General features: G+C 49.7%; 7 protein-coding genes across 7 annotated transcripts; 3 read left to right on the top strand and 4 right to left on the bottom strand.

The window, feature by feature from the left end:
- Positions 1-676: 676 nt before the first annotated feature.
- LOC118505575 (decaprenyl-diphosphate synthase subunit 1-like) lies at positions 677-12,918 on the bottom strand. The gene is made up of 2 exons (XM_036041531.1): positions 12,784-12,918; positions 677-1,976 (listed from the first exon to the last, which is right to left on the bottom strand). The coding sequence occupies exon 2, from the start codon at positions 1,966-1,968 to the stop codon at positions 712-714; it is 1,257 nt and encodes a 418-aa protein (XP_035897424.1). The 5' UTR covers positions 1,969-1,976; positions 12,784-12,918; the 3' UTR covers positions 677-711.
- Positions 8,042-14,282, top strand: LOC118505572 (IQ and ubiquitin-like domain-containing protein). The gene is made up of 7 exons (XM_036041528.1): positions 8,042-8,433; positions 9,835-9,971; positions 10,040-10,367; positions 12,391-12,737; positions 12,809-12,987; positions 13,115-13,250; positions 13,325-14,282. Exons 1-7 carry the CDS (start codon positions 8,051-8,053, stop codon positions 13,867-13,869), a joined length of 2,055 nt encoding a protein of 684 aa, XP_035897421.1. The 5' UTR covers positions 8,042-8,050; the 3' UTR covers positions 13,870-14,282.
- Positions 13,882-16,347, bottom strand: LOC118505573 (FAST kinase domain-containing protein 3, mitochondrial). Its single transcript, XM_036041529.1, has 6 exons — positions 16,193-16,347; positions 15,808-15,999; positions 15,549-15,742; positions 14,435-15,482; positions 14,288-14,357; positions 13,882-14,203 (listed from the first exon to the last, which is right to left on the bottom strand). The coding sequence occupies exons 2-6, from the start codon at positions 15,995-15,997 to the stop codon at positions 13,990-13,992; spliced, it is 1,716 nt and encodes a 571-aa protein (XP_035897422.1). The 5' UTR covers positions 15,998-15,999; positions 16,193-16,347; the 3' UTR covers positions 13,882-13,989.
- Positions 16,348-16,577: 230 nt separating this feature from the next.
- On the top strand, positions 16,578-19,422 carry LOC118505580 (MOB kinase activator-like 1). The gene is made up of 3 exons (XM_036041537.1): positions 16,578-17,165; positions 17,330-17,490; positions 17,710-19,422. Exons 1-3 carry the CDS (start codon positions 17,152-17,154, stop codon positions 18,180-18,182), a joined length of 648 nt encoding a protein of 215 aa, XP_035897430.1. The 5' UTR covers positions 16,578-17,151; the 3' UTR covers positions 18,183-19,422.
- A 291-nt stretch (positions 19,423-19,713) lies between these two features.
- Positions 19,714-21,371, bottom strand: LOC118505579 (retinol-binding protein pinta). The gene is made up of 4 exons (XM_036041535.1): positions 20,675-21,371; positions 20,262-20,588; positions 20,091-20,186; positions 19,714-20,008 (listed from the first exon to the last, which is right to left on the bottom strand). Exons 1-4 carry the CDS (start codon positions 20,887-20,889, stop codon positions 19,810-19,812), a joined length of 837 nt encoding a protein of 278 aa, XP_035897428.1. The 5' UTR covers positions 20,890-21,371; the 3' UTR covers positions 19,714-19,809.
- On the top strand, positions 21,089-23,052 carry LOC118505578 (abscission/NoCut checkpoint regulator). Its single transcript, XM_036041534.1, has 2 exons — positions 21,089-21,892; positions 21,958-23,052. Exons 1-2 carry the CDS (start codon positions 21,845-21,847, stop codon positions 22,912-22,914), a joined length of 1,005 nt encoding a protein of 334 aa, XP_035897427.1. The 5' UTR covers positions 21,089-21,844; the 3' UTR covers positions 22,915-23,052.
- On the bottom strand, positions 22,960-25,101 carry LOC118505574 (nucleolar protein 56). The gene is made up of 2 exons (XM_036041530.1): positions 24,941-25,101; positions 22,960-24,866 (listed from the first exon to the last, which is right to left on the bottom strand). Exons 1-2 carry the CDS (start codon positions 24,941-24,943, stop codon positions 23,280-23,282), a joined length of 1,590 nt encoding a protein of 529 aa, XP_035897423.1. The 5' UTR covers positions 24,944-25,101; the 3' UTR covers positions 22,960-23,279.
- Positions 25,102-25,166: the final 65 nt, after the last annotated feature.

Genomic DNA, 25,166 nt, shown 5'->3' with positions numbered 1-25,166 from the left:
GCCCACCCTGAAGGGCCACCGGTTCGGTAGTGCATTCTTCCCTTCCAGCCAGCTCTTAATTGGGGAAAATCAACTGGCCAAGGGAATGGAAAAGAAGTACCTCCACTTTTATTGTCGAGATTCGTACCGGCAGATGGGTCAGTGTTTTACTGCTTAACGCTCCCCCTAAACCGACGGATTGCTCAATGGAACGCTAGCGTTGGCGTCAAAGTATCGCCTAAACGATCTACTAACAAATTTCTTAGAATAGTAAAATGGGAAAGATAGACGAGGATACCACAGGTAAATGGCTAATAAAACGGGAATGCGTGAGGTTTACACTTTATACCATTACCGGTATGGTGCATGTTAATGATCGACATTCTTCCGGACATAATGATCGGTACATATTTTCAAACTCTTCGAGCGCCCCCCAATTGAGAGGCTTATGGTTGAGTGCGTAAAAATACAATTAAGAATGAAAATTGTTGGTGATGGCATGCCTTCGGAGCATGCATGTTGTCGATAAGAATCCATTCGCTTCGTGTTTTTTTTTCCATTTTTCTTAAATGATCTTTGGTGCAAATTTGGTAGCATTCATAGGGGAGTAAACCAAAGTTAATCATTTCTTTTTTTAATTACAGCTGCAGCAGCTAACAATTAAGTCACGTTAATGTACATGAATAAGCGTACTCACCTTTCTTAGTTACTAATTTGATTTCCTATCTGCAACTACTTCATCCGGTTGAGCAGCAAGTCAGTGACCACGATGAGACCCTTCTGGTAGGGCGAATCGTCCAGCCGCGATGCAAGTCGTTGGGCCTCGTGGCAGTGTCTACGGACGAGGAACCGCGTCTCTTCAAGCCCTTGCGACTGGTGTACCAGTTCGTAGGCTCGCTCAACGTCACCCGGTCCACGAAAGTGACGGCGTATCATAGGGTTGAGCTCGGGAAACTCTTCGCTGGCGAACAGTACCGGAGCAGTGGCAAGACCGAGCTTCAAATCGACCGCTACCGGCTTGCCTATCTCTTCCGAGCTTGATACAAAATCCAGCAAATCATCCAACAGTTGAAACGCAAGCCCAATATTACGTCCATATTGATAGCTTAGCTGAACCATACGAGTGTCTGCGCCCGACACTACTCCAACTGCCTTCAAACTGTTGGCTATCAAGGATGCTGTCTTCCTGTACGTTTTCGTGTAATAATGTGCAAAGCGATCGTTTTCGGACTCCGTCGCGACGAGCTGCATGAACTCGCCCTGCACCAAATCGGTCAACACTTGGCTAATGATCAGCGTTACTTCGTCGTGTTTTAGACGGGCCAGCAGCATCGAGGCAACGGCAAGAATGTAGTCACCGGCCTGTGCCAGCTGTTTGTGGTTCCACAGTACGTTGACACTCGGTTTGCCCCGTCTAGCAAATGACTGGTCGATGACGTCATCGTGCACTAGGCTGGCGGTGTGAATCATTTCCGCAACCATCGCGATCTGTCGCTGAGCAGTTGCTGTACTTTGGTTTGCATTTAGAGTGTGGCAGTTTAGTGCCTTCGCCATCAGTATTGTAACCATCGGGCGGAATGCTTTGCCCTGTCCATCCAAGTAGTATGAGGCCATTTTGTGTAGTTCTTGATGAGTGGTTGCACGACTGATTTCCTGCCTTATATCAACGTAGATGTACTTCAGCTCATCCTCCAACAGTTTGTATGGATCGATGTTGTGCTCCCGGTTCTTGTTAATCTCGAGCTGAGTGTGAAAACAAGATATTGGGATTGCGTTCGATCTGCGTTTATCATTCCTCTTAAGCAATTGCTTGACGATTGAGCTATCCGATATGAGCTTCACAGATTGGTTGAAATTACATGTGATGCCTATCGTTCCATAGTGATTGAACGCCTTTGCTCTAGATTCTTCAATGGCAGTCAAAAACGATTTTGAGCATCTGGACAGTAGCAGAATCGTTCGTTTTCCAGCCGTTAACATAGCCATCATGAAGTCACCTAGAAGAATATGCAAAAAAGCCATGAAAATCTTAAAATTTGAGGAAATATAGCTTGATATGGAATCTAATTTTATTTCAATATTTACAAAATTCTTGTATACTCTAAGCTCAAAGCTTTCCAAAGTCCCATAAGAACCTCACAATCAAAAGAAAATGCTCCAAAAAAAACATGATACAATTCAAGTAGCATAAATCACCGGGTCAATATAAATACTGTAACGAAACGAAACCTGCTCACATGGATCAAAACATATCATTTGGACGCAGCACATAAATCAAATTAGTGCAACGGAACAAGTGGGACAGCCGACCGACCGAGCGGTACCTCGACAGTGTCCCGTTTACTGTCCCAAACAACAACGACAACAAAAAACCATTTAACAGCATCAAACCCTCTGCCTTCTGTGATTTGATGAATGGTTATTAAAATTCTAATTGACTTGTTTTCCATTTACAATTACATCACCGCACCATAAAACAAAACACTGAACCAAGAAACCGATCCGGACGCAAACTAGTTTACACCACACGCTGCGTTTGTGTGCGTGGCTCCCGCCGGTTGCGCTTCGAGCCGCGCTCGGAGAAATCGATCATTTCGTCATAAACTTATCATTACCAGCTCGATCAACCGTTGCATCCGGCCGGTCCCTTCAAAAAGCGCCACCAAAACCATTTATACTCCCGTGTGGCCGTGTGTTACTGGGCGCGCGCCAGCTTCGGTCGGTCGGTGTGGTGATCATAAATAAGAAATGGAACCGGGAGGGATGATGATGGTCCGGACGCGGTCGGTGGCAAAAATGAAGATATTCTCGACATAATGTGCCTTCGCTTCGGAGGACGAGGGCCAGCAAGAAAGCTGGGGAACACGTCCATAAACTAAAACGCGAACCAACCAGGTGGATTGCTGCCCGCCCGCGTGGCTTGTGATTTGTGATCGCTGACGTTTATTCCTCATCCCCAAAAAAAAAAAAAAAAAAGACCCCGGCTGGAAAGCAAACCCTGGGAGTTTTGTGCTTCTTCAACCTGCCCAAAAGGGTTCCCAAAATATCCACTAATGGATGGCCTGGTAAGCAGCAAACGCCACGGAAACGATGGTTCCTGTCGTCACTGTGCAGCAGTGAGGCGGCGCATGCAACACGGCCCGCAGCGCGTCTTGGTCCAAACCTCCGACTAAAGCGAGGGATTAAGTTTTACCGAAACCGCTTTAGCTGTGCCATTGGGTCAGTATGCTAATTTCGCGTTATTAGTATTTTTCTCTTTTTGCTTCAACGAGAGAGAAGAAAAAGAGACATCAGCCTGTCTGGACTGGAATTAATTTGGTACAAATTTCAAGTACTCCCGCAGTTGGAATTTTGGGTTAAGGTTCATGCCACCAAGTTGCATCGGTGATTAGGAGATAAGAAAAAAGGAAAACAAGATTTTTAACCCCCTAATGTCTTACTCAGGTTCCACGCGGGCTCCCCGTTTTTTGAAGATTCCTCCTACCACTGGGCGTGCGTCTTCCGCGGAGCTTGGGAATTGGGCTCCAACACCAACCACCCAAACGAGCTACCGTATTCTGGCGGAATGAATTGGAGGCATTAAAATTGGTGACATTCCCCAAATCGCATTCTGACGAGCAGCCATTTGATGGTGGTGGTCCACCAGACTTCGCTTCGTTTCGACGAGCAGAATGACAATGAAATGGAGACGTCTTCTCCGCTCTGCCAGACCAGAGTGTCCGTACGTTCCCAGACTGGATAATGAGCCGATTTGGATGGTGGCCCACGGTGCCTCCGAGAGTGTCGGGTGTAAAGAGAAATTGTTGGACAAGTACTGTTAGCTTTTTGGGTGACTTAAGGCCTGATGTCGAACGTGCCATTTGAATATTCATTGCACAGGTTTTGTGATTCCGTGATGTCCGGTACGGATCGAACACGCAATCGCTCGCCGGAGCCAGAAGATTTGCGGTCGTTCTCGCACGCTTTGCGTGGAAAGGTCTTATGTCATAAATACGGCCGGGTAATGGCGATTCTTCGCTAGCGTACTTTGAATATTTGCATGTTTACAGACCTTTATTTATAGCGAGCCGGGCAATAAACCTGTTGGCTGTTGCAAATAAATGAAGCAGGGAAGTAAAAATGACAGACCAGATCGTAAAGCAAAAATAAATGGAGAAAGATGTTTTGCTTCGGAGGCTCCAGCAAAAAAAAACCAGAAGCTCCACATTCTAAGCGCTGTGCGAAATCGAGTGACCCCTTCATTAATCATACCTTGCGTTACGTGATGTTCCACCGGCCAGCAATCAACTTTATACACAAATTTCTTCCTGCCATTCGTGACGACCGGCGCTGCATCTTCATCGACAGTAACCGGTCACCGGTGGGGTTCATGGTCAGGTGGGTAAAAAAACAACTCCAATTTTCGACAGTTCTACCTACCAATGCCTACCTATTCTACCGGATCATTACTTACACTGCGCTAATTAATGCAAATCAAATCACACCGTGCCCGGGACGATTTATCTTCACACACATTACACTCGGATGTATCGCGAAGACGCAAAGCCGCGATAAGGGACGAAGGTTACCGGTGTACACGTATTCGCTGATCCACTTCTGTGCTTCCGGAAGGAGAAACTCACGATAATGATCGCGTGATGTACGAGCTGGCTTTGATTTCTGAAAGGCTGCAGTCTCCTCCGCGCTGTCCTTTGCCACACAGACACTATTCAAACAAAGTGAGCGCTGAAACTGGGATAAAGCAATTGCACGACAACACAAACAGAAGAGCTCTGTTCTTTTGATTTGCTTTTTTTGCGCATGGCCTGCTACGCATTCAATCTTCCGGCGAGGTTCGAAAAGATTGATGACTTTTAATTTGATCGCTATTCATCGTCCCGTGAGGCTCTTTCACTGTGTGTGTGTGTTAGATGGACCATCTCCATTCACTGCACAAAATTGCCATAAAATGGGGTCAAATTCCTGTGCGCCTCTGTTCTTGCGACTGCTAATAGACTCTTAACAAACCCAATTAGTTTGTTGCAATTAATGTTTTGCAGGCCTCCACGGCCACAGGATCTCGGTGTAACTATGGAGATTGCTTGCGGGTGGCTGTCACGAGGGGAAGGCCGAAGCAAAGACAAAGCTCTCACCAATGACAAGCGGTTGACATGTTGACATGATACGCAGTCACTTCCAAGCTTACGCACCCGCAAAAGGGATCTTTGAGGTTTTGGGTTTTTTTGTTTGCGTGCATCTGCACCACCCGCCACGAGCCTTCCCGCGTTGGCGGTTTTGTGTCATTTGATATTTCTGGCTTCGGCTCCCCCAGAAGCCTAGCCTTCCATCCGTCACGTTCCATCCTCGGCATCCTCATCATCCATCACGCGCGACTGCAAATCAATGGCTGCACATAATTTTCAGCACATAAACAGTTAGACCGGGCTGAGGCCCGGACTGATTACTCTGCGTTCGCGTGGTTAAAGCCACTCGCACGCCGCACTTTTTCTGCGGTTCTCCGGGAGAACCGTATTTCCCACGCAACCAACCACACAAAACCGCAGAATGGATTTAATTATATTCTCGTTCGTCGTCTCCTATCGTACCGGAGGACCGAAGAAAGCGGAAGGTTGATGGTACTGGGGACGAGAAAAGGGGGGGGGGGGAGCGAGTGCCAGATCGACTGACAAAGATTTGAAACCCAAACGTCTTCCTTTGGCGTGTACATTTTGTTGGTTGTTGCTGTTTGTTTGACTCTTCTTGTCGCCATCTCATCCTTCCACCCACGAACCCAGCCCGTACCGGTGTAGTTTTTTCGCTGTTTGCTATCCCGTTACCCTCCTGCCAAAGACAGCCGGGAGAACGCAAAACGTGCAAAAATGGAACACGCGAATGACGAAACGATGGCCCCGAATTTCATCCATCCAAAACCACCAACGCCACCACGTGCACGGGCTGTACGCTGCTACCCTGTTACCCTTGTGCTGTCTTTCTTCGGCAAGATGTTGTGCCTTGCTTTAGTTTTCCTTTCTCGTTGGCAAAACGAAAAAAAAATCCCATCCGATAGAAAGAGATAAACCAGGAGCGGATTGAACCGTTCCACCAGCCAGCCTAACCAGCGGGTTCGTCGTTTTCACTTTCGCGCAAGTTACTTGTTTGCAAGCTAAATTGATCATGATGCACTGGCTGGTGAACCATTTTCTTCGTACCACATTAAGGCAGCTGATAACCATCACACACACACACACAACAACCAGGGCGCAAAAAGAAGGGAAAAACTGGCAGTGTTTTTTCGCCGTGTTTTTCCTCTTGCTTTGCTGATCGTGACGTGATTTAGGGAAGGAAACACACGACAACGGATCATTGACGATCGGTTTTCACGCGTTCAAAGGGCTTACCGAGCTCAAGCACCATTTATATGATTACCTCTTGCACATGCGGCTAACGTGTTGGAGGTACGCGCGCGTAATTGATGCCGCATGCATGGGGAGCAAGCGGTCTGGCCCCGTTGTGCCCTTCGGCTGGTAAAACGGATGTCAAAACGTGCTGACTAGGGTGTGCTGTGATTAGCGCATCGGATTATCGCACTACCTCGATGGTTAAGGGTGGTTGGGAAAGTATGGTTTGCAGACATGGTTTAGTGTTACTATGGTTACCATTGCAGGGTTTCCCTCATATCTAGATCACATTATGATAGGAGTTCTCGACATAAAAAAATATTGAAACATTTTATTGTGAAAATTCCCCAAAAAGAAAATCATGTCACAGCAAAAACTCTGCACTTTTTTTGGCTTAAAATAAGAATCTCTCTGCATAAAAAGAACTCCTCTTTCCGTGCTATATTCCCCCTTTCGAACCAAACCGGATCGACCAAACATCGAACCGAATGGATGGGATGCGAATGATTTGTGACTTCCGTGCGTTCACCGTGGCTCCACCGATCCTGCTGCACGGTAATGTGCCGGGGGTTTGGTTCTTGCCCGCTCACAAATCAATTTAGTTTTATATCCCTTTTAACAGCTTTTAAAGCTTGGCCAAAACTTTAAATCTTTGTGCAGATATGCTGCGCAGACTGCCGCCGAACACCGATACCCGTATGTGGGAAGCGGCCACGAAGTGGAGCACCGGAGGGTTTATAGACTACGGACCAGAGGGACCGCGAAATCGTCGTACTTCACTGTCTTTACAGTTATTTATGCGATGGCAAACATCACATAATTAGTGGTTGGCGGCACCCATTTTCCCTGCATTCGCTGCTGTTGCCTTAATCACACGAGACGGAGTGTTTCGCAGGGCTTGGGCGGCCATGAGAATCGGAACCACGTTCTGTGCTCTCCTTCGGTCACATTATGCGTGTGTTCTAAGCTTCATATTCATCGTTTGGGACGACAGGCCCACCCAAAGGGGTCGAAGGCCGATGCCGGACGGATGAGGTTTCGAAAATTGATATTTTTCCCCCACCAACCAATTCCACAACGCCCTTGTCCCTTGTCGGACGACAATTCGATCCGACGATGGGTCAATCGACCCGGCGAAAGAAGATGATCGTGGCAGTATAATAACAATCATCATTGCACCCCAACCGAATGGCCAGCAGTGACGTCGGTAAGATTCTCACCGAGTTTGATCGTCGAGGCCAAATCGCAGGCGCCACCGCACCGCAGCTCCCTTAGCAACGCACCCTACCCCGTGCCATTCCTGGTGAAGTTGTCGTTACCATGAGAACAGTGCTGTGCCCGCGCACAGGTTCGTTATTTGTTTTTCGCTCAGCACCCGCTTTGCTTGCTTCGATGCGACCGCTTTCAATTTGTTCTGCTGCTTGCTGCTCAGTGCACAGTTTCGAAAAGTAATCGACGACGCGTCACGCGCTTCATCGCAAACGGCGGCACCGGACATTGCTTTTGCTCGTGCTCGTTACGCCCGTGATCGGTTGGTTCGGTTCCGGAACCGCTCGCCGTAAGGGAGGAAAGGAAGGGGAAAACGAGAAGAAAGTGACGCGAACCTTTGGGCTACGCGAAAGCGGGTTGACGCCGAGTACGGAGACGGCCCAACATCAATTACAAAAGCCGGCCCCCAGCCCAGCCGTCCAGCGATGGGTGAACGGGGCGAGGAAGAATCGTTCTCGGTGGCGGACACGAGCGCTTCCGGTACGCTGCCGGTGTCGGTATCAACGGCCGGCGGTAGCCGAACGTGCCGAAAGGATGTAACCGTAAAATTCCATCTCATGAAAGCACAAGTGGTTGCGCACGCCTACCCACGCCATCACACGCTCGACGAGGTGAAGGAACACATTGCGTGCAAATTTCAGGTGAAATCGAAATTCTTGCTGCTGCGCCAGGCCGGCGCGGAACTGCCCGGTCACCGACGTCTGGAGGAGCTGTGCGTCAGCGAGTATAATGTGTGCGATCTGGAGCTGCTGCTGTCCGACGCCGCCCGGGAGGAGAATGTGCAGCTCAACCTGAAGCTCTACTATCGGTAGGTACCGGCCGGGACTGTGGGATGTCTTTGATAGTTGAGCGGGGGTTTTTTTTTTCTTTGGGGTTGGGGTGGTATGTTGCGATGGTGGGTCGTGAGAAGACTCCCAACAATCACTATGTTAAGCAGAATGCATTTCCATTTTAATTGGACGAAAGGGTGCACTTTTTGTTTAGAACGGTTCAACCAAATTTATGTCTTGCTCTCGGGGAAAGATGATGGAAGAAGCATTTCTCTTTTCTTATCTAATTGGGTTTGGAGCTGTCCGGCTGGTTATTGTATAGAAATAGCCGTTGTTGAAAGGAATGCTATCTTCATTTGTTGAGGTTATGTTAGGAAGGAATTACGAAGGCCCAACTCTTTTCGAAGAGCGTTATAATATGCGATGGCTAAGAGGGATTCTTCAGTTTTGGACAGAGTCCATGTCTCAGAGGCGTACGTGAGTACTGGGACAGGTATTAAGAGTGGAGAAGTTCCCTCAGGCTCATACTACACCGGTTGGCAGCCAGCACGCGCATAACTCGACATCTATGTTGTTGTCGGTGGGCTGCCTTTTGACCAGACCAGATAGGTGAAGTTTTGGACGACTTGGAAGGTGCGGTCACCTATCTGTACATCACCCTTGCGATAATCAGTGTTTGTTAGCAGAGCCGCTGGTGGCCTCGTTAGTCTTCAACCCGAGGTTCTGTGCCGCACGTTCGATCCTTTGATAAGCTTCTGCTAGATAGGAGAGCCTCAAACCTATGATGTCTATGTCATCAGCGTTTGCCAGGATCTGGATTGACCTATAGAAGATGGTCCCCGAAGTTTCCACCTCCGAGTGGCAGATGGCTCTCTCTAGCGCCAGGTTGAAAAGGAGACAGGCAAGCCCATCTCCCTGGCGCAGGCCCTTGGTGGTAGCAAAGGACCTTGAGAGTTTTCCATCCACCTTCGCCTGGCATGCGATGTTGGCCATTGTCATTCTTACAAGCCTGATAAGCTTGGCCGGGATTCCAAAAGAGCTCATTGCGTCGTATAGTTTTACCCTGGCTATGCTGTTATATGCGGCTTTAAAATCAATAAAGAGATGGTAGGAGTGGAGCTGCTGCTCCGCCATCTTCTCCCAGATTTGACGCATCGTGAAGGTTGACAAGTGCAGTTCAGTGAATATGCTTTGAATTCTAACGCTAATGGCGAGATTTTTTTAACCAAATTAAAGCGTATAAAAGCAATAATTAAGATTATAAAGGCAAGTAATTAAGAGGAAGCCAGGAATGGCATGCCGGGACTTCTCGAGGATGCAGTGCCGACGAAGAATGTGAAGAAGCTCTGAGAGACTCAGTGTCGCTTAACTTCTTCAATCCCCCAAAAAAATCTCTTTGCATACTCACAAAACCGCGTACTTTTCTATTCTTTTTCCAGCAATCTCACCCTTCCCGATATCATAACGGTTCGCATTCCAGGCGAGGATGGCAAACCTACCCGTGATGTGGTGGTAGAAATTGAGAACCAGGTCATCACCAAACCCTTCGTCGGTGGCTACATAAACAAACAGAACAGTAGGATCCTTTGCCCTTCTTTGGGGCATTTTCCTACCAATTGCATTCTCATGCTCCCATCATTCCAGATATCGAGTATCATCACGCCTTCACGCAAACGGGCCCACCGGCGGATCGCTTAGCACGGGCAGGCACCAAGTACAGCCGTGACACACAGACCGTGTGCGAAAGGACCACCATTACCACGATTCCGCGCACGCAGGCAGTGCAGCACTCGGGGTTGGCTGTGGCCGAGCGTAAAGTGCCCGACGGTCTGTGCCGGGCAGCGCTTCCGTACGAAACTGCCCAAGAGCTTGAACGGCGCCAAGATCTCGTCGGTAAGGTGATACTGATACAGCGAAACTTCCGGCGCCTGTTGTGGCAGCGGCTCATTAGAAAGAGTGCCGCTGAATGGAGGTAGGTGTTCGATTAACTTCCTCTGACGGCAAATGGCAAAGCCGCCGTGGACGCTTTTGCTCATATTCGAAGCAATTAAATCGTCATAATGACGTTAATTCAACGCGCGTACAAGCAGGAAGCGGCTTTCTCCTATCCATTAGATATGTCTAAATGGTTGCAAATTTGTCAAAAGCGATGATGCCCTACCGTGCCCGGGTGTTAAGCAGGAAGCGAAATGGGTGAACAATACTCAACGACGTCACCGGCGCATAGATTCGTTCTGCACCACCACGGTTCCGTACCTTTTTGGCGCACTGGGTAAACTGGTGAAAAGTGTAGCGGAACGGCAATTACGCCGCAGTCTAAGGTGCGCACACGCCGACCGGTACCGCGTCGCTCAGAATCGAATCATCGCCCAACCGTCCGGCGAGGTGGTCTTAACCACAGGCTGCACCATAAACTTATCTAGGCCACTGCGTGATAAAATCTAAATAGAGAAGTTCTGTCGGGTTTTGCGATTTGCAGTTGTGGGGGGCACTGCACTTGCCGGTCAGTTCGCCGTCGTTCGTTAGTTCTTGGCCAGTGAGCAAGTGCGGTTTTTCGCTCGCGTACCGGCGGCGTATAAGGGCATTAAAATCTGCGTCAGCTTTAAAGCTGCTTAGCGTACGCCATGTGGGCAATCAATCTCCGGGGCCGATACCGCTACTGCTGACACCCATATACCTAATGTGTAGTAAACATGCATCTTTACCACCTTATCCCGAAGAGGAACTGGGCAGATAGCATCCATTTTGTTGCAATAGAAGGTGTAGATTTTAGCAACAGTTTTATATGCTGATTAGCGGCACCCCGGACCTACCGCACTCGGTTGGCGATTTATGTCCATTTTATAGGTCCTTACTAATTGAAACCAAACGGGCGGTTAGGTTTCGAGCGTAGTAAAAACCGAATTCCCATTCGAGCGACGCATCACGTTCCAGTTTGTAAGGTATGAAGAAGAAAGCTCTCGCCGAGCTCATCTTCCACTCCACTTCAACTAGCCGTCCATCGGTTAATGAATCGCGTTTAAGTGCGCTCACTCCCCGGTCAGATCGGATCATAGGAATGCGGCAGATGTCCCATTAAATTGAAAACTGAACAACTCATTAGAACGCTCCAGCGATTCCGGCCTGAATAACGCGTGGCTCAAATAATTGCAATGAGTGCTTGCCGTAGGAGCTTAGCACATCGAACCAGCCAACGCGTAGCCCGGAGGTATGACCGTAGCTGATATTGATTCAAGCCATTCCTTCGATCACACCGATTAATCGTACGATTTTACTGCACCCTAACCATCGTTACAGGTCGTACGGATCTGGCCGTGGTCTGGCTCACGCGTGTCCGAGCGTCACGATCAATCCCCACCGTAAGCCGCTGCTTCGTGGGCGGAACAAACCGATCGATGATTACTACTCTCGCTCGCGATCGGGAAGAATTTATCGATCACTTCCTTAACAACGGCAACGTGCGATCGGGACACACCGTAGCTACAAATTAACAAGCTTATCAAAAGATTCCTGTAGGACCGTGCGCGGCCCACGTCTCACCTCTGATGGCCATTTGAGCGCGGCATGTGTGGCGCGTCCTGTCTTCAACCTCGTTTCATGGTCTAACTCGCTCGTACACGCTGCCATTACGCAGCGCCGGGTGGAATATTAATTCATTAGAAGGATTTGTTATGGTAATGGATATTGTCGCGAGTCGGTTGGTGAGCGTGCCGGGGATGAGAAAAACGCGAAAAGTGATGGTTGCCATGGTTGCCACGGGTTGCCAATCGGTACATTTCTCATCGGCTTTTCATAATAGGTATTAGGACAAATTAATCACTGCCTCGTCGTTTCTTCATTCGCTTTACAATGCGATTTGTTTTACAAGAATATGGCGGTCCCGTGCCAGTAGGAAACTGAACTCTTCGACTACACGCTGTACACAGCTTTAGTAGACAAATGCGCTTTAAATAATAATAGCTGTCCATTTTCAAAAACCCCTTTTAATTTACCAGAGACTTGCAGAAACAGCAGCAGGAAAATGAGGCCGGTGCACAAAGTTCGAAAGCGAACGCCCACAACAAAACGGCCGTCGCCCGGGCCTACCCCAAAACGAACGAAGAGTTTGACGCACTGTTTGCGCAAATACACTGCTGGAAGGAGAACGAGATGAAGCTGATACGGGAGAAGTATTCCGGCGCACCGAAAATAGCCGAGATGAACATTTTGCTCGACAAGGAAATCCAGCTCCTAAATGGCGTCGAGCGGCAGCGGCGTGCCATCCGGCGGGAGCAGCTGGAGGAGGTGGTCGAACGGCAGCTGGTGAAAATCAGTGAACCGAAGCGTTGGGTCGGCTACAACAGTAAGTATCATGCCACCACCACCACCGAAGTGATTGATAACCTTACCTCTCTACCTGCCTGTATCTGGCAGACCGGGTCATCGAGATGGAAACACCGCAAACGCAACGGGCCCGATTTCTGCTGCTGTACTACCGGCGGCTGAAGATGGCTCTACCGCCCAGTGCGGGCGGTAATCCTCAGGAGCATGTGGCGCTGCTGGACGAACTGTCGGATGTAATCGTGCAGGAAAACCATCCCGCGACGGGAGAGGTCCGTATGTGTGGTGCTTCCGTACACGGTTTGACGTTTAATCATACGGCATTGTGTTGCTGTTTGTACGATTTGTGCTTCACTAACAATAATTGTACTCTATCTTCTTCCCTCCGAACGGCCCCAGCTGGAAGGTCTGCTGCAACGGGAACGGCAGCTTTTGCTCTGTCACTTGACGGTGGAAGATTTGTCCGTTTTGCGAAAGCGCCAGCTAACGCTGCTGGCCGACATTATACGCACCGATCCGGAAAAGGCACGCGAAAGTAAGGATTGTTTGTTGTGGTTTGCACGGCATGCTGTCGCACCATAATTACCTTTCCATCCTCATTATCTACAGAGCCGGCCACTAAACTGTGTCGCAAATGCAAAAAACTTCGTCCAACGCACGCGTTCACCGTGCACACGCGTCAACGTTCGGCGGACGTTTGCGGGCAGTGTACCTCGCTGCTAGGATCGACCGTCGATATTGCCGTCTACCGTTCGATTCTGCGTGCTATTCGGCGCGATGAGCGGAAGCGTGGTTCGCTCGCATCGTACGCCTTCATCATACAGGAGAACGACATCAAGCACATCGTGGAAAACATCTGGCACGGCCATTCGGTCATCTCGAACGATACGGACCGGGCCGACCTGAAGCTACCGCGCTGGAACGTGGCCCAGGACTGGTCGCCGTGGAACTGCATCTGCCTGACGGAGCAGGAAACACGGGCCCACCTGAAGCTGGAAAGATTGGACCGCTTTTATCAGCCGAGCGTGCTGAAGGAAATTCAGAGCAAGCATGCCCTGGCCCGGTCCGTGTTTGGTCAGCTGCGTGAAATCGACCAAGAGTTCACCGAGTCCGGCGACTGGTGGCAGGTCGGACTGGACGAGAAGCTGGTATAAACGGGCGGCGCGCTAGGTTTTTGGGATAATGTTTTATTCTTTTCATTCTTAACGACATTAACGACGAGCGCGCACTGGCGTGGGTGGTCGCGTCGGTCACTAGGAGGATGAGCCGCGCCACTACTGTTTGCTGGTAACGATTGACTTGAACTTTTTCTGCAAATACTCCACGCGCTTCAGCAGCTTATCACTGGTGCTGAACTCGTTGTACGGTATCGACAGTACGGTGTAGCCTTCCTGCTCCAGTAATCGCATGTTCAGTGCCTGTATTCCGTTCAGCGAAACGTGCGGCCCCTGACACATGTCGTGATAGTCGTGCACTAGCAGCGCAATCCTGAATGGATGGAAGAAAAAAAAATGGGACACCATTATTGAATATATTTTTGTAGACATATTGCGTTGGTGCAAGAACACTCACCTCGTTCCCTGTTCGTGTTCTTTGTCAACGGGCAGGGGTAAGCATTTCTTATCCAAAACACATTCAGCATCTATTCGGGTCAAGAGAAAAATAGGCAAAGATATTATTCCCCCTTCACCCATCATCCTTCGCTGACTCGTTTCTTACCGATTGTGAAGCCCATGGTCGTAGTTTGACTAATTTTGACCATGCTCTCGGAGGGTATTAGGCTTTTCAGCGCATCCAGCATGCCCGTCACAAGCACTCGCTTTTCCTTGGACGGTTCGAACGGAACGAAAAGCTCCGTCCTGTGTGTGGCCAGCAGCGATTCTTTTGCACCGGGCACCCGTTTCGCAACAGCAGCCATATTAAGTAGCTTCATCTTCATCGAGGGTTGCAGGTTGCCGCGTCGCGCGTCTTGTAGCTTTTCGAAAAACTCTCCATTCAGCACGGACGATAGTTGATCACCGTTCACGCAGTTCAACACCGTCAACGACCACACCGTATTTAACCAATCGCTCGATCGAATAAAGTCGTTCTCGGATACGTTTGCGATCAGCTTCGCCTTGATCGTGTCCATACTGATCGGTTCGTAGTTAAGCGTGGCCAGCGAAAGCAACATCGAACCCAGCTGGCTCGGTTTGCACAGCTCGTGGTGCGATGCGATCCAACCGCACAGATTGTCCAGCACCGTCCCATCGCGATATCGCAGCATACCGAGGCTGGTCAGCACCGACACGATCGGTGCTATTCTGTCCGTGTTCTTTGTCAGCTCTCGGTCCAGTTCGGCACAGATACGACCGGTCAGGACGACGTCCCGATAGTTCAGGCATGCCATCGCATACAGCAGATCGCCACACTCCTTCAGATTCAAGTGGCCCGGATTGCTGGCAATGTTGAAGGACAGCGAACGAAGCAGCGGAATGCTGCGCTTCTTCTTGATCGATAGCGAGGACATGACTTTAATCATTTGCGGCAGTGTGAGACCGGCAATGAGTTTAGCCGCTTCATCGTTGGCGGTAATACCGAGCACGGTTTGCAAATCGTCACCCTGCAGCTCGGTCGCTTTCGAAGCAGCTGCCCGGTTGCTGCTAGCCATACGCTGGGAACCGGTACGGCCAAGTAGGCCGCACAGCTCCACGAATCGGGAATCACTCTCAAAGTCCGACAGCTTAACCTTCTTTATCGAGCTCCATTCCGCCAGAATGGAAACAATCTAAAATTAAATAACGCAATTACTGGTACCGCTCTGAAGCGGAGGCATATTGCCGAGCAAACTCACTTTCAATGCCTGCTTTCGGTTAACCTTTGTCACATCCGCCACGGCTAATAGCTCTGCTACCGTGTTCGCCTTTAGGATCATCTCATCAACTTGCAGGTCTTGTTTTGAGTCGCCGGATGCACCTCTGGTGTTACTGTCTTCCCGCCCGGATTCCTCATTGCGCAGAGAAGCGAACGCGGCTGCCACGATGGGATCTAGAACGATGGATTATTGTTTAGCCTTTTGAACACCCCCAAACAAAACATGTTTTGCAGCATACTTTTGGAACCTGCTGTCGCACCACTGACACCGGCGGCTGTGGTACGGGTGAGGTTTGGCTGCACTTTGTTGCGGTCGCCGTTTCCCTCCGGCACAATTATCTTCGCCGTGGCTGCACTCGTCGGTGTGCTGTAGCTGCGAGCGGTTAGGCAGTACCCGAAACTTCGACCGAAACGTCGTAAGGTAATCATATCTATTGTTTGGCAAAAGGAAAAAGCACACAAACACATTTCACAACCGGGTTTACAGCATTTTATGTAATATGTTTATCCTGCGGCCTGCGTAGGGTGCTCGAATGGCCATCAGTTTTGAGCGTAACTGACCACATGAAGCTTTCGTTTTGGGGTGCGAGACACTTCCCGAATAGTTCGAGCATCGATACTTACTGCTTATTCTAATCTTGCACCAAGAAATAAGTTATAAAACTGTCTAAAACTAAACTTAACCGGATGATAGCGGATGATATCGAAACACCCAAAACATGTCAAATTGCAATGCTTGCGGGTTTGACAGCTGATGAGGTGCCCAACTAACAAAATTGGCGACCGATCTGTTTTCGCATTCGTGGAAATGTTGGCACCGTTTGGTGATGCATTTCCTTAATTTTCTCCCCCACCAAAACGCCAACCTACGCTAGCAATTAAATTGTGCATTTTGTGCAATCGAACAGAGTAAAACTTTTTTTTTCGAAAATAAAACCCGTTTCGCAATTCAGCAAGTATTGAACAGCAGTACGTAAACGGCCGCACCTGTCAGTCGGGCCGTCAAACCTGCACACCACCACTCAGAACAACAAATCCAACACAAACGCCCACACATGCATCTGGGGGCTGTAGGTTTCTGTATTGTACGAGAGTTTGTTGCCCACTGCCAGTGTTCCAAAGATTCGTTTTGTTTCGTCTTTAATTTTCACTTTCAATTCGCTTTCATGTTGCTCCGTTCGTAAGTTCGTCCCTATATCCAACAGCGGCAGCAGTAGTAGTTGGTAGCAGTCGTCTTGTTTCCACCGTTCGTAGTGCAGACTCCCTGTAGTAGGACCTGTTACGTTCTGAGTTCCGTGGTCTCGGTTCGGTTTCGGTTTCGGGTTTTTCTTTGGTGTGTGCGAGGTGCGCGAGCTAAAGAGCCTGGCCCTCTGTTGTCTGTGGCCAGCGAGCAGCACCGGGCCAAAACAAAACAAAACACAGGCTCGACATCGATCGATTGGATTGGGGTGTTCCGGTACCGGGCTTAGGTGGATAGGCACAGACCGTCCTATCAGTGCGGTCCTTCATCGTAAGTGGCCGTCCGCCCCCGATTGTGATTTTGTGGGCAGAAAGCAAAGCAAAGCACCATACTCCCCGACGCAATGAGCTTCCTGTTGTAAGTACCGAACCGTATCGTCTCCCGGTGCAAACGGGCAGTGTACCACACCGTGCACGCGTCTGTGCCCGTAGACCGGTGGGGAGGGAAAGAAGGGGCCAAAAATAAAACCACCCAACCCCAACGCTCTAATTTGGGCCTCTCTTCTTCCCGTTTTTCCGCAGCCGTTCGAGCAAGACATTCAAGCCAAAGAAAAACATTCCGGAAGGTACGCATCAGTATGACCTTATGAAACATGCGGCGGCCACCCTCGGGTCGGGCAATCTTCGAAACGCGGTACAGCTTCCCGACGGCGAAGATCTGAACGAATGGGTTGCAGTCAACAGTAAGTGAACCGTCGCGTATGCGTGTGCGTGTGTGCGTGTTTTTACCGACCGAAGAGCACGTTCCGGCGAACGTCACGTTCCGACGCTGTTCCATTGATAAAGCCGGCGTGGAAGATAATTTTATCCTCCCCGCGGTCATTATCAAACGCGTCGTCTTGTTGCTCCAACCTCGCGATTGCTTTTACACGGGTCCCCGTACATTGGTTGTCTATTTTTAGCGGTAGATTTCTTCAATCAAATCAACATGCTGTACGGTACGATCACGGAGTTTTGCACCGAGGACACGTGCAGCATCATGTCGGCCGGACCAAAGTACGAGTACCACTGGGCGGACGGGCAGACGGTCAAGAAGCCGATCAAATGCAGCGCCCCGAAGTACATCGACTACCTGATGACGTGGGTGCAGGACCAGCTGGACGATGAGACGCTCTTCCCGTCCAAGATCGGCGTCCCGTTTCCGAAGAACTTCATCAACATCGCCAAGACGATCCTGAAGCGGCTGTTCCGCGTGTACGCCCACATCTACCACCAGCACTTCTCGGAGGTGGTGCGATTGAGCGAGGAAGCACATCTGAACACGTCCTTCAAGCACTTCATCTACTTCGTGCAAGAGTTTAATCTCATCGATCGCCGGGAGCTAGCCCCGTTACAGGATCTTATCGATAAGCTCATCACCAAGGATGGACGATAAGTGTGTGTGTGTTTGTGTGTGGACGTGCGTTTCCGTGTTGAGGCGCGACTCTCATCCTGCCACAGCGATGGCCACAAGACAATTCTTACCTCCAAACTCACACACACACCCTTTCCTATCTCCCCCCTAACCACCCCCACCCACTTTTGATAATCGTTCCCCGGCACTACTACCTTTCTCACTAAGTTAATTTATTTCTTTTACCACTATAATGTTCTCGAATGTGTTGTTTTTTTTTTAAATTAAAGTACGATTTTTAATGTTAAGCTTCTGTGCCGCAGTGTGCCCTCTACCCAGTCCGCGGTGGTGAGGTGTGTGAGCTTAGCCGAATGCCGGTACACAGTGCGTTACGGTGACGTTTTATAAAAATGTCCCGGCACTGTTCGCTTCCGGATCGGAAACGGACGGATTGAGGCATTCGGTTCGTATCCGTGTTTTGTATATATCGTTGATAAATACCTCTTTAGTGCGTTTTTGTTTGTTTGTTTTGGTTTTACTTTTCCTCTCCCCGTCCCGTTTTCGGTTCTCGGTTCTTAGTTGTTTGCACCACATCCCCCAATCCGGAATCAATTCACAGTGTGCACTCAAAATCGATTAAATTGCGGGCGTGTACGAGCTACTCCTAACCAGAAACAATGCCAAACAGGGGACATAATTTGCAACTTTCACGGCAGGGGTACACGGAGCAGGAACCAGGTATACACAGGCTGCTCCCCTTTGCTCTCGATCGGCAAGAGAAGCGGGGGAAAACAGAACGGAAAAACGGAAGCAAAACGATAGGCGGTGGACAAAAAAATGTATGCTAAAAGCAGGCGCCAACAATTGACTGATAACAAATGGTGGAGAGGAGAAGGAAAAGCACAGACAGGGCAGCAAATGGAACGATGATAGGCTTACAGAACCAGAATTGATGATAATAAGCATAATAATTATACAATCGTGTGTGTGTGTGTGTACGTGTGTGTACTACACTCCACAGCGACGATATCGGGGCCCGGGCCACGGCTCGCCGAATTCGCGATGTTCGCGTGTGCCGGAAGTGTGGAAGATATGGATAGCTTAAATGGAGCAGTTTTAGATTTCAAAATTAAGCTTACCTTTTTTAGCGGAACCGAACAAAATGCAAGGCGCAAAAAGGAAGGGTTGTGCTGCCGATGCCGCCGGGTTAGCTGAACATTTGAACGCAGCATCATCATGTGAACGCATCATTAAAGTACGATAACTGTAGATTTCTTTTAAATTACCTGTTTTGTTTAGGCTCCGCTGGACGATTTGAGAGTGGACGGCGAAAGAAATGTCCTGCTGATGTGCGATCATGACCCTGGTCAATGAATACGGCTGATACCGGCCTACTCGGGCGATTCATAATTGCTGATTGCTTTGTTCTTCCAGTCAGGTGTGATAAGCGGCAGCGGTGTTGTACCACAATCTGGCGTATGATATCGCCTCATCGTCTCGCAATACATCGTTTTTGTGTAGCGTTTGAAGGTGGATTATCGTCTAGGGCAAACTGCAGCCAAGATACAAGCGATTGCTTTTAAGGTGTGATTAAAACTATATTTTGAAAATGGTCATTTCGACACAACTAAACCTATGTCCTAAGCCGTAAGTAGTAGAGATGGTAATCTCATAAGTGGAACACGTTCTCTTCCATTTTGGTGTAAAACCTTGCATTGTCCTGTACCGTTTGCTTCCAGTACTCGGAAAGCTCGTAGTAGCTTTCCCCATTCCCACCAAGCTCCAGCGGCAACGTGACCGACTGATCCAGTGATGACCCCTTGCGCGAGATCGTAACGCGCTCTCGCATCTTGGGGCTCATAAAACTCCTGCAAATAGAAGAAACACACCAAAAGGTGGTTTAGTGAGATAAGCATTGTGGCAGCAGCGCCGGTCATCCACGCGCAGCACCTAAACACATTCAGCACGATGTTCACGTGCACCGGTACGTTGACGAACTCGAGCAGCTTCGGTTTGCAGGGATAGTTCTCCCAGCTTTCGACGGATCTGGAAAAAGAACGGTACAGAGAACAGGCGCGTTATCGCAAGCTTTGCTTCATTACGCCAAGGCTTTCAGTTCACTTCTTAATCATGGACGGAGTCAGCTGCAGTGCGTGACCGAGCGTGACGCCCTGCATATCAAATATTGCCACCACACCGTGTATGGACACGGTTTCGTCGAGGTACATCAGCAGATCCAGTATCATCTTGTCCACCTTGAACACGTCGTCCTGCTTGTGCTTTTCCGGATCGTGGGCCGACGTGCGGACGATGACGACCTGCCGGTTCAGTGAATCTTTCTCGTGCAGCGGCAGAAACACGCCGATGTCTAGCAGCTCCTGCACTTCCGGCCGAAATGGGTCACGATCCTTAAACCATTCCGTTAACTTTTCTCGGTTTTTCAGAAATCTGAAACGTAGAAAAAGAAATGCATTTCGTTTATTATCTCACACGCATCGGGAAGGTTCCGGACCGCTGGTTGCATCGATATTTACGTCATTAGCTTCCGCTTCGTTTTATCGATGTCGTACTTGGTCGTACGCAGGAAGTACAAAATCAGCCTCGATTGCTCGGGGATCTCGAGATCGGGCCGCTCGTCTAGTAGCCATTGCTTCACCGTGGCAACGCTCTTGGCACGCAATTCTGGCGTTTCCTCTACACCGTTGCCAACGAACACTGGCTCTCCGGTGGCAGGTTGTTCCTTCTTCATGGTGACCCACAACGGTTCACTGCAATGGCAATCACACGCACTGTGTCGTCCGTCGAACACCACGGACAGGTTCGTTCTAATCGGAAACGCTACGTTGAAAAGTCACCGAACGATCTAGGTGTATCGTGATGGGTTTGATAACGGGCCACGATGATAACGCCTGCTGGAACTGTTACAACAAACCGCAATTAATTATGACACTAAATCGCGGCTGGCTTATGTGGCTGGCCTCGCCGCCACACAGCAGCGAACGGTTTTGTAGTGCAGCACAATGCGTTAATTGTTATCTCAGCCCTTTCTCTAACTGAGCTTAACGGAACGGACACGGCGCACACGATCGGGAGTGGAAATTTGAATGTTTGATTCAACAACGAGAACAATATACGCCTTTCCACGCATGCTAGCACGATTTCATCACAGTAGCATGTTGTTTTTCCTACTACGCAAGCTTTGCGTGTGTGAGTGCGGCGCGTCAGCTGTTTGACGTTTTGTTTACAGTGCTCGGTGCAGGAGTGTAGCTGTGAGGGTTTGTGAGTGAGTGAGTGTGGATGCGTGAACGTTTCAAAACAAAACAAATTCTACGGCAGCGACCGAATCGCTGCGCTCGGGGATGTTTCTTCACCTACAAATCTGAAACTAAAGACGAAAGCTATTTCCTATTAAAAGTATCTCGCTGCTGATTTATTAGACTAGTGATTTAGCACACAAAAACCGGTGATTTATCCATGTGCGTTGTGTTTAAAGTGAGGTGCCCGCGTTACGCGAAACACCTGACTCACAAGGAAAAGAGCTATTTATGAGCTGTCCGGAGCAAGGTGCAATACATCCGCAGCTGATAGAGGGAAACAAACAACAGAACACCGAGAGAAGAACATCAAGTAGAAAACAATCTAGTAAATAAACCGCGTTACCTGGACCGGAACCCGGTGAGTCATCGTTCCACAGGGCGAACCGAATGGCCTGTACCATTTGCACTAAATCGTTTGGATTTTTCAACAAAGAGGTAAGAATCATTTCCCAACAGCCATGTACCGATACTGATACTGTTTTTGTTTAATCCATTTCCAGCATGGATGTCCCGTGTGCAAGTTTTCGTTCTGTTCGGGATGCCTCCGGTACAAGCTGGTGCGCGACGGCAAGAAGCTGAATGTTTGTTTGCGCTGCTCGAAGCTAGCCGGCGAACCTCCGAAAAAGGAAACCACAAAACACGTGCCTCCTGTCACCGCAACTAAAGAAGGCGGCGAATCGGGTCCCAAACAAAGCGAACCCCAAATCCGTAGTCCCATCGAACCACCGGAAAATCCGACAGGAGATGAGCTTATACGCAGTAAGCTTGAGGCGCTCAAAGCAAACGATCCCGAGGATCAGCAAGAACCCGGATCCGATCCTCCACCAACGACGGGCGATAATTCGGACATAGAAAGACGCCTGGCAGCACTCAAGGGTGTCGAGTACAGGGACTACAAAGATGCATCCCAACGGTTTATGGCGCCGGACAATCGTACCGCGGAACAGCAGGTGCAAGATTTGCTCGGTCAGTTTGTGGAGGAAACGAAACTGATCAACGTGATGGACGATAAGCGTGCCGAACAGGATGAGGAGATTGTGAAACGATTAAATGCGCTGAAAGAATTCCCAACGGCTGGTGAAACGGTGGCACCGGGGAGCGGAGCAAGGTCCCCACGAACCACACTTACGGACAGTGATTCCGATGAGGGTTTAACGGATGAAGAGCTAGCACGAAAGCTGGCCAAACGGTACGCCGAAGAGGGCAGACTGGAGGCTAAATTGCACTTGGATGATGCATTGGAGGAGGAACCATCTGGACCATCTGCTAGCGGTGACCTCGGGGAGGAATTACCCTGGTGTACCATCTGCAACGAGGACGCAGTGTTACGATGCCGCGGTTGTGATAACGATCTGTATTGTAGGGGCTGCTACAAGGAGTTCCACTACGATGAAGACCCGAACGAGCATCCAACGGTACCGTTCAAGGGTGGAGGAAAAGGAGTCAAAAACGGTTGACATTGCAGCAAGGGTCATGCCACTGAATAAAGAATTATCCGGAAGTAGTCTTTCTATGGGAAAGTTTATTCCGATACATTGTACGAAGGGCTCCCCAGTTACAAAAATTGGGGAAAAGAAGTAAATTTTGTTTGAATAAAAAAAAGAAAAAAACGGAAATACATTTGCAGTGAACAGTAGTGTTGGGGGAAGGCCTCGGCTCCTTTCGCTTGGCTGGCCACCACGCAATTCTATGCTGCTTTACCGTAAGTATTTAGGTATGCTTTCTATTACTTATGCTGTGTCTGTGTACTTGTAAACGCCACACCTAAAATAGCTTATTTCAATAGTAGTAGTAGAAGTAGTAGTAGTGTTCCGCATGCTCCTCAAGCTTCGACCTCGGCATCGCGGTTCTTGTTTTTCTTCTTTTTCTTCTTCTTCCCTTCGCCGTTCGTTACGTCCGGCTGGGCGGTACTGTTGTCGAGCAGGGCGGAACCATTCAGGGTCGACTCGTCCGCATCGGCCGCGTCCTCGTTACCGCCGTCGTTCGTATCGTTCAGCTTGGACTTTTTGCGCTTTTTGGCCGATTTTTCACCGTCGCCATTCATTTCGGTCCCATTTCCATTCGTTTCCTCTAGCTTGCGCTTATTTTTCTTCTTCTTTTTAGACTCCTGAACGGCCGACTGCTTTGCCAGCTCCATCGCTTCCTTCATCACTTCCAGATTCTTGCGAGGAGTTTCGCCCTGCTCGTAAAACTTCAGTCGCTCCTCGACCTGCGACTTTAGCGCCTCTCCGAACACGGTGGACGGTGTTTCGGTGAAGCAATCGATACGCGACGCGATCGTACACTTGTTGGCCAGAAACCGGGAAATGCGGCCCTTGTTCTTGGCGTTTGCCCTGCCGATGAACGTAGAGTTGAACAGCAACCCGTACTTCGGTGTGTTGCTCTTTGTCTTGAGCGCGCGGAACAGTGCCTTCTCTGCGCCGAGGATCTGCACCGTCGAGGCGGGGAACTTGGCCAAATTCGTGAGACTGCCAGCCTTCGAGATGAGCCGGGCCCCCACCTGATCTCCGATCAGGGTGGCCAAATTCGGTGCCACGCTGGTCATCTTCGAGTGCAGATAGCCGCTCAGCTGCTGCCGATAGTCGGACAGCTTGATCACGCGCAGCGCAAACATCTCGATGTTCATCAGGTCGATCATGGAGATGTCCATACCCATCGACATCTTGGACGCGGCCAGGATGGCTTGCGCCTTGTCCGCATCCATCGTAATCTCTTCCAAACCGGCCAAACTCTCGTCCGTGAGCGATTTGCGATCCTTGATATAGTGGGCCACCTTCGCGAACATGTAGTTGTCCGGCACGATCTTCACCAGCTCCGGGAAGTGGTACGAGTACCACTCGCGAATACGCATCGAGAACGTATTCACGTCCTTGTCCAGCTGGTCGAGCAGTGCGATCGACTGGATGATCATGTTGTCCGACCGGTGCACATTGAACTTCACCTTGCAGCGCGAATAGCTGTGACCCAGGCCGAGCTGCGCCACGGCAGCCGACTGATCGCTGAAACCCTTCACCATGCTGGAAAAGTGTTGCCGGATGCCGCGCAGTATCTCCGGCACTGCCCCGATGTGCGAGCACTGCACGTTCAATGCTTCGGCGATCGCGGCACCGAGCTTCGCGTCGGCCACACCGAGCGTGACCGGCTTCTTCTTTGCCGACTTCGGCAGCGTGGTGTCGAGGAAGCTGGATAAATCGTCCGGCAACAAACCCTCCGAGATGGCGTTCACATTGTTCAGTGCGGCGACGGCCGTTTTGAACGGATGGAATCCGACCAGCTTCACGATGGAGTTGAACCGTGCCATGTCCATCACCGATGCCTCTACCTGCGGCAGCAGCATACCGATCTCATCGAACTCCTTCACGCTGAACAGCCCATATCCGGCGGCGTGCTCGTACAACACAAACAGGGCCTACGGGTAGGGCGCAAAACACACGCATTACAATCCGTGAACAGTACATACGACCATGCAAACGGTGAACCTACCATTTCGCCGCCAATTTACAACCAGTATGAACAAAAACAACAATAACTTTCTTGTTTAATCGTCCAAAATTACAGATTCCATTCCACCTGGCTACACGCGCGAGGTGGTCCTGAAAGAAAACAACACGCGACTCGCGCTGCCTGACAGCAACCGGAAGTTTATCTTCGATGCTGCCTTCACCTGACTGACGTTTAATCAACTGTGGTATTTCAAGGAGGTTGCGAT

The sequence above is a fragment of the Anopheles stephensi genome, chromosome 2, assembly GCF_013141755.1.
Source record: "Anopheles stephensi strain Indian chromosome 2, UCI_ANSTEP_V1.0, whole genome shotgun sequence".
NCBI classification, from domain to species: Eukaryota; Metazoa; Arthropoda; class Insecta; order Diptera; family Culicidae; genus Anopheles; species Anopheles stephensi.
This window is presented reverse-complemented; position numbering and strand designations above follow the sequence as displayed.

Coding starts and splice junctions, on each gene's coding strand:
- LOC118505575 (XM_036041531.1), bottom strand. CDS start 1,968: ATGATGGCTATGTTAACGGCTGGAAAACGAACGATTCTGCTACTGTCC.
- LOC118505578 (XM_036041534.1), top strand. CDS start 21,845: ATGGCCTGTACCATTTGCACTAAATCGTTTGGATTTTTCAACAAAGAG. Junction 21,893..21,957: donor TTGGATTTTTCAACAAAGAG/GTAAGAATCATT, acceptor ATCCATTTCCAG/CATGGATGTCCCGTGTGCAA.
- LOC118505580 (XM_036041537.1), top strand. Junction 17,491..17,709: donor CGAATGGGTTGCAGTCAACA/GTAAGTGAACCG, acceptor GTCTATTTTTAG/CGGTAGATTTCTTCAATCAA.
- LOC118505572 (XM_036041528.1), top strand. CDS start 8,051: ATGGGTGAACGGGGCGAGGAAGAATCGTTCTCGGTGGCGGACACGAGC. Junction 12,738..12,808: donor GCGTTGGGTCGGCTACAACA/GTAAGTATCATG, acceptor TGTATCTGGCAG/ACCGGGTCATCGAGATGGAA. Junction 12,988..13,114: donor ACCATCCCGCGACGGGAGAG/GTCCGTATGTGT, acceptor GAACGGCCCCAG/CTGGAAGGTCTGCTGCAACG.
- LOC118505573 (XM_036041529.1), bottom strand. CDS start 15,997: ATGATTACCTTACGACGTTTCGGTCGAAGTTTCGGGTACTGCCTAACC. Junction 15,743..15,807: donor TGCGACAGCAGGTTCCAAAA/GTATGCTGCAAA, acceptor CCATCGTTCTAG/ATCCCATCGTGGCAGCCGCG. Junction 15,483..15,548: donor ACCGAAAGCAGGCATTGAAA/GTGAGTTTGCTC, acceptor ATTTAATTTTAG/ATTGTTTCCATTCTGGCGGA.
- LOC118505579 (XM_036041535.1), bottom strand. CDS start 20,889: ATGAAGAAGGAACAACCTGCCACCGGAGAGCCAGTGTTCGTTGGCAAC. Junction 20,589..20,674: donor ACGAAGCGGAAGCTAATGAC/GTAAATATCGAT, acceptor TCTACGTTTCAG/ATTTCTGAAAAACCGAGAAA. Junction 20,009..20,090: donor ATCGTGCTGAATGTGTTTAG/GTGCTGCGCGTG, acceptor TTCTATTTGCAG/GAGTTTTATGAGCCCCAAGA.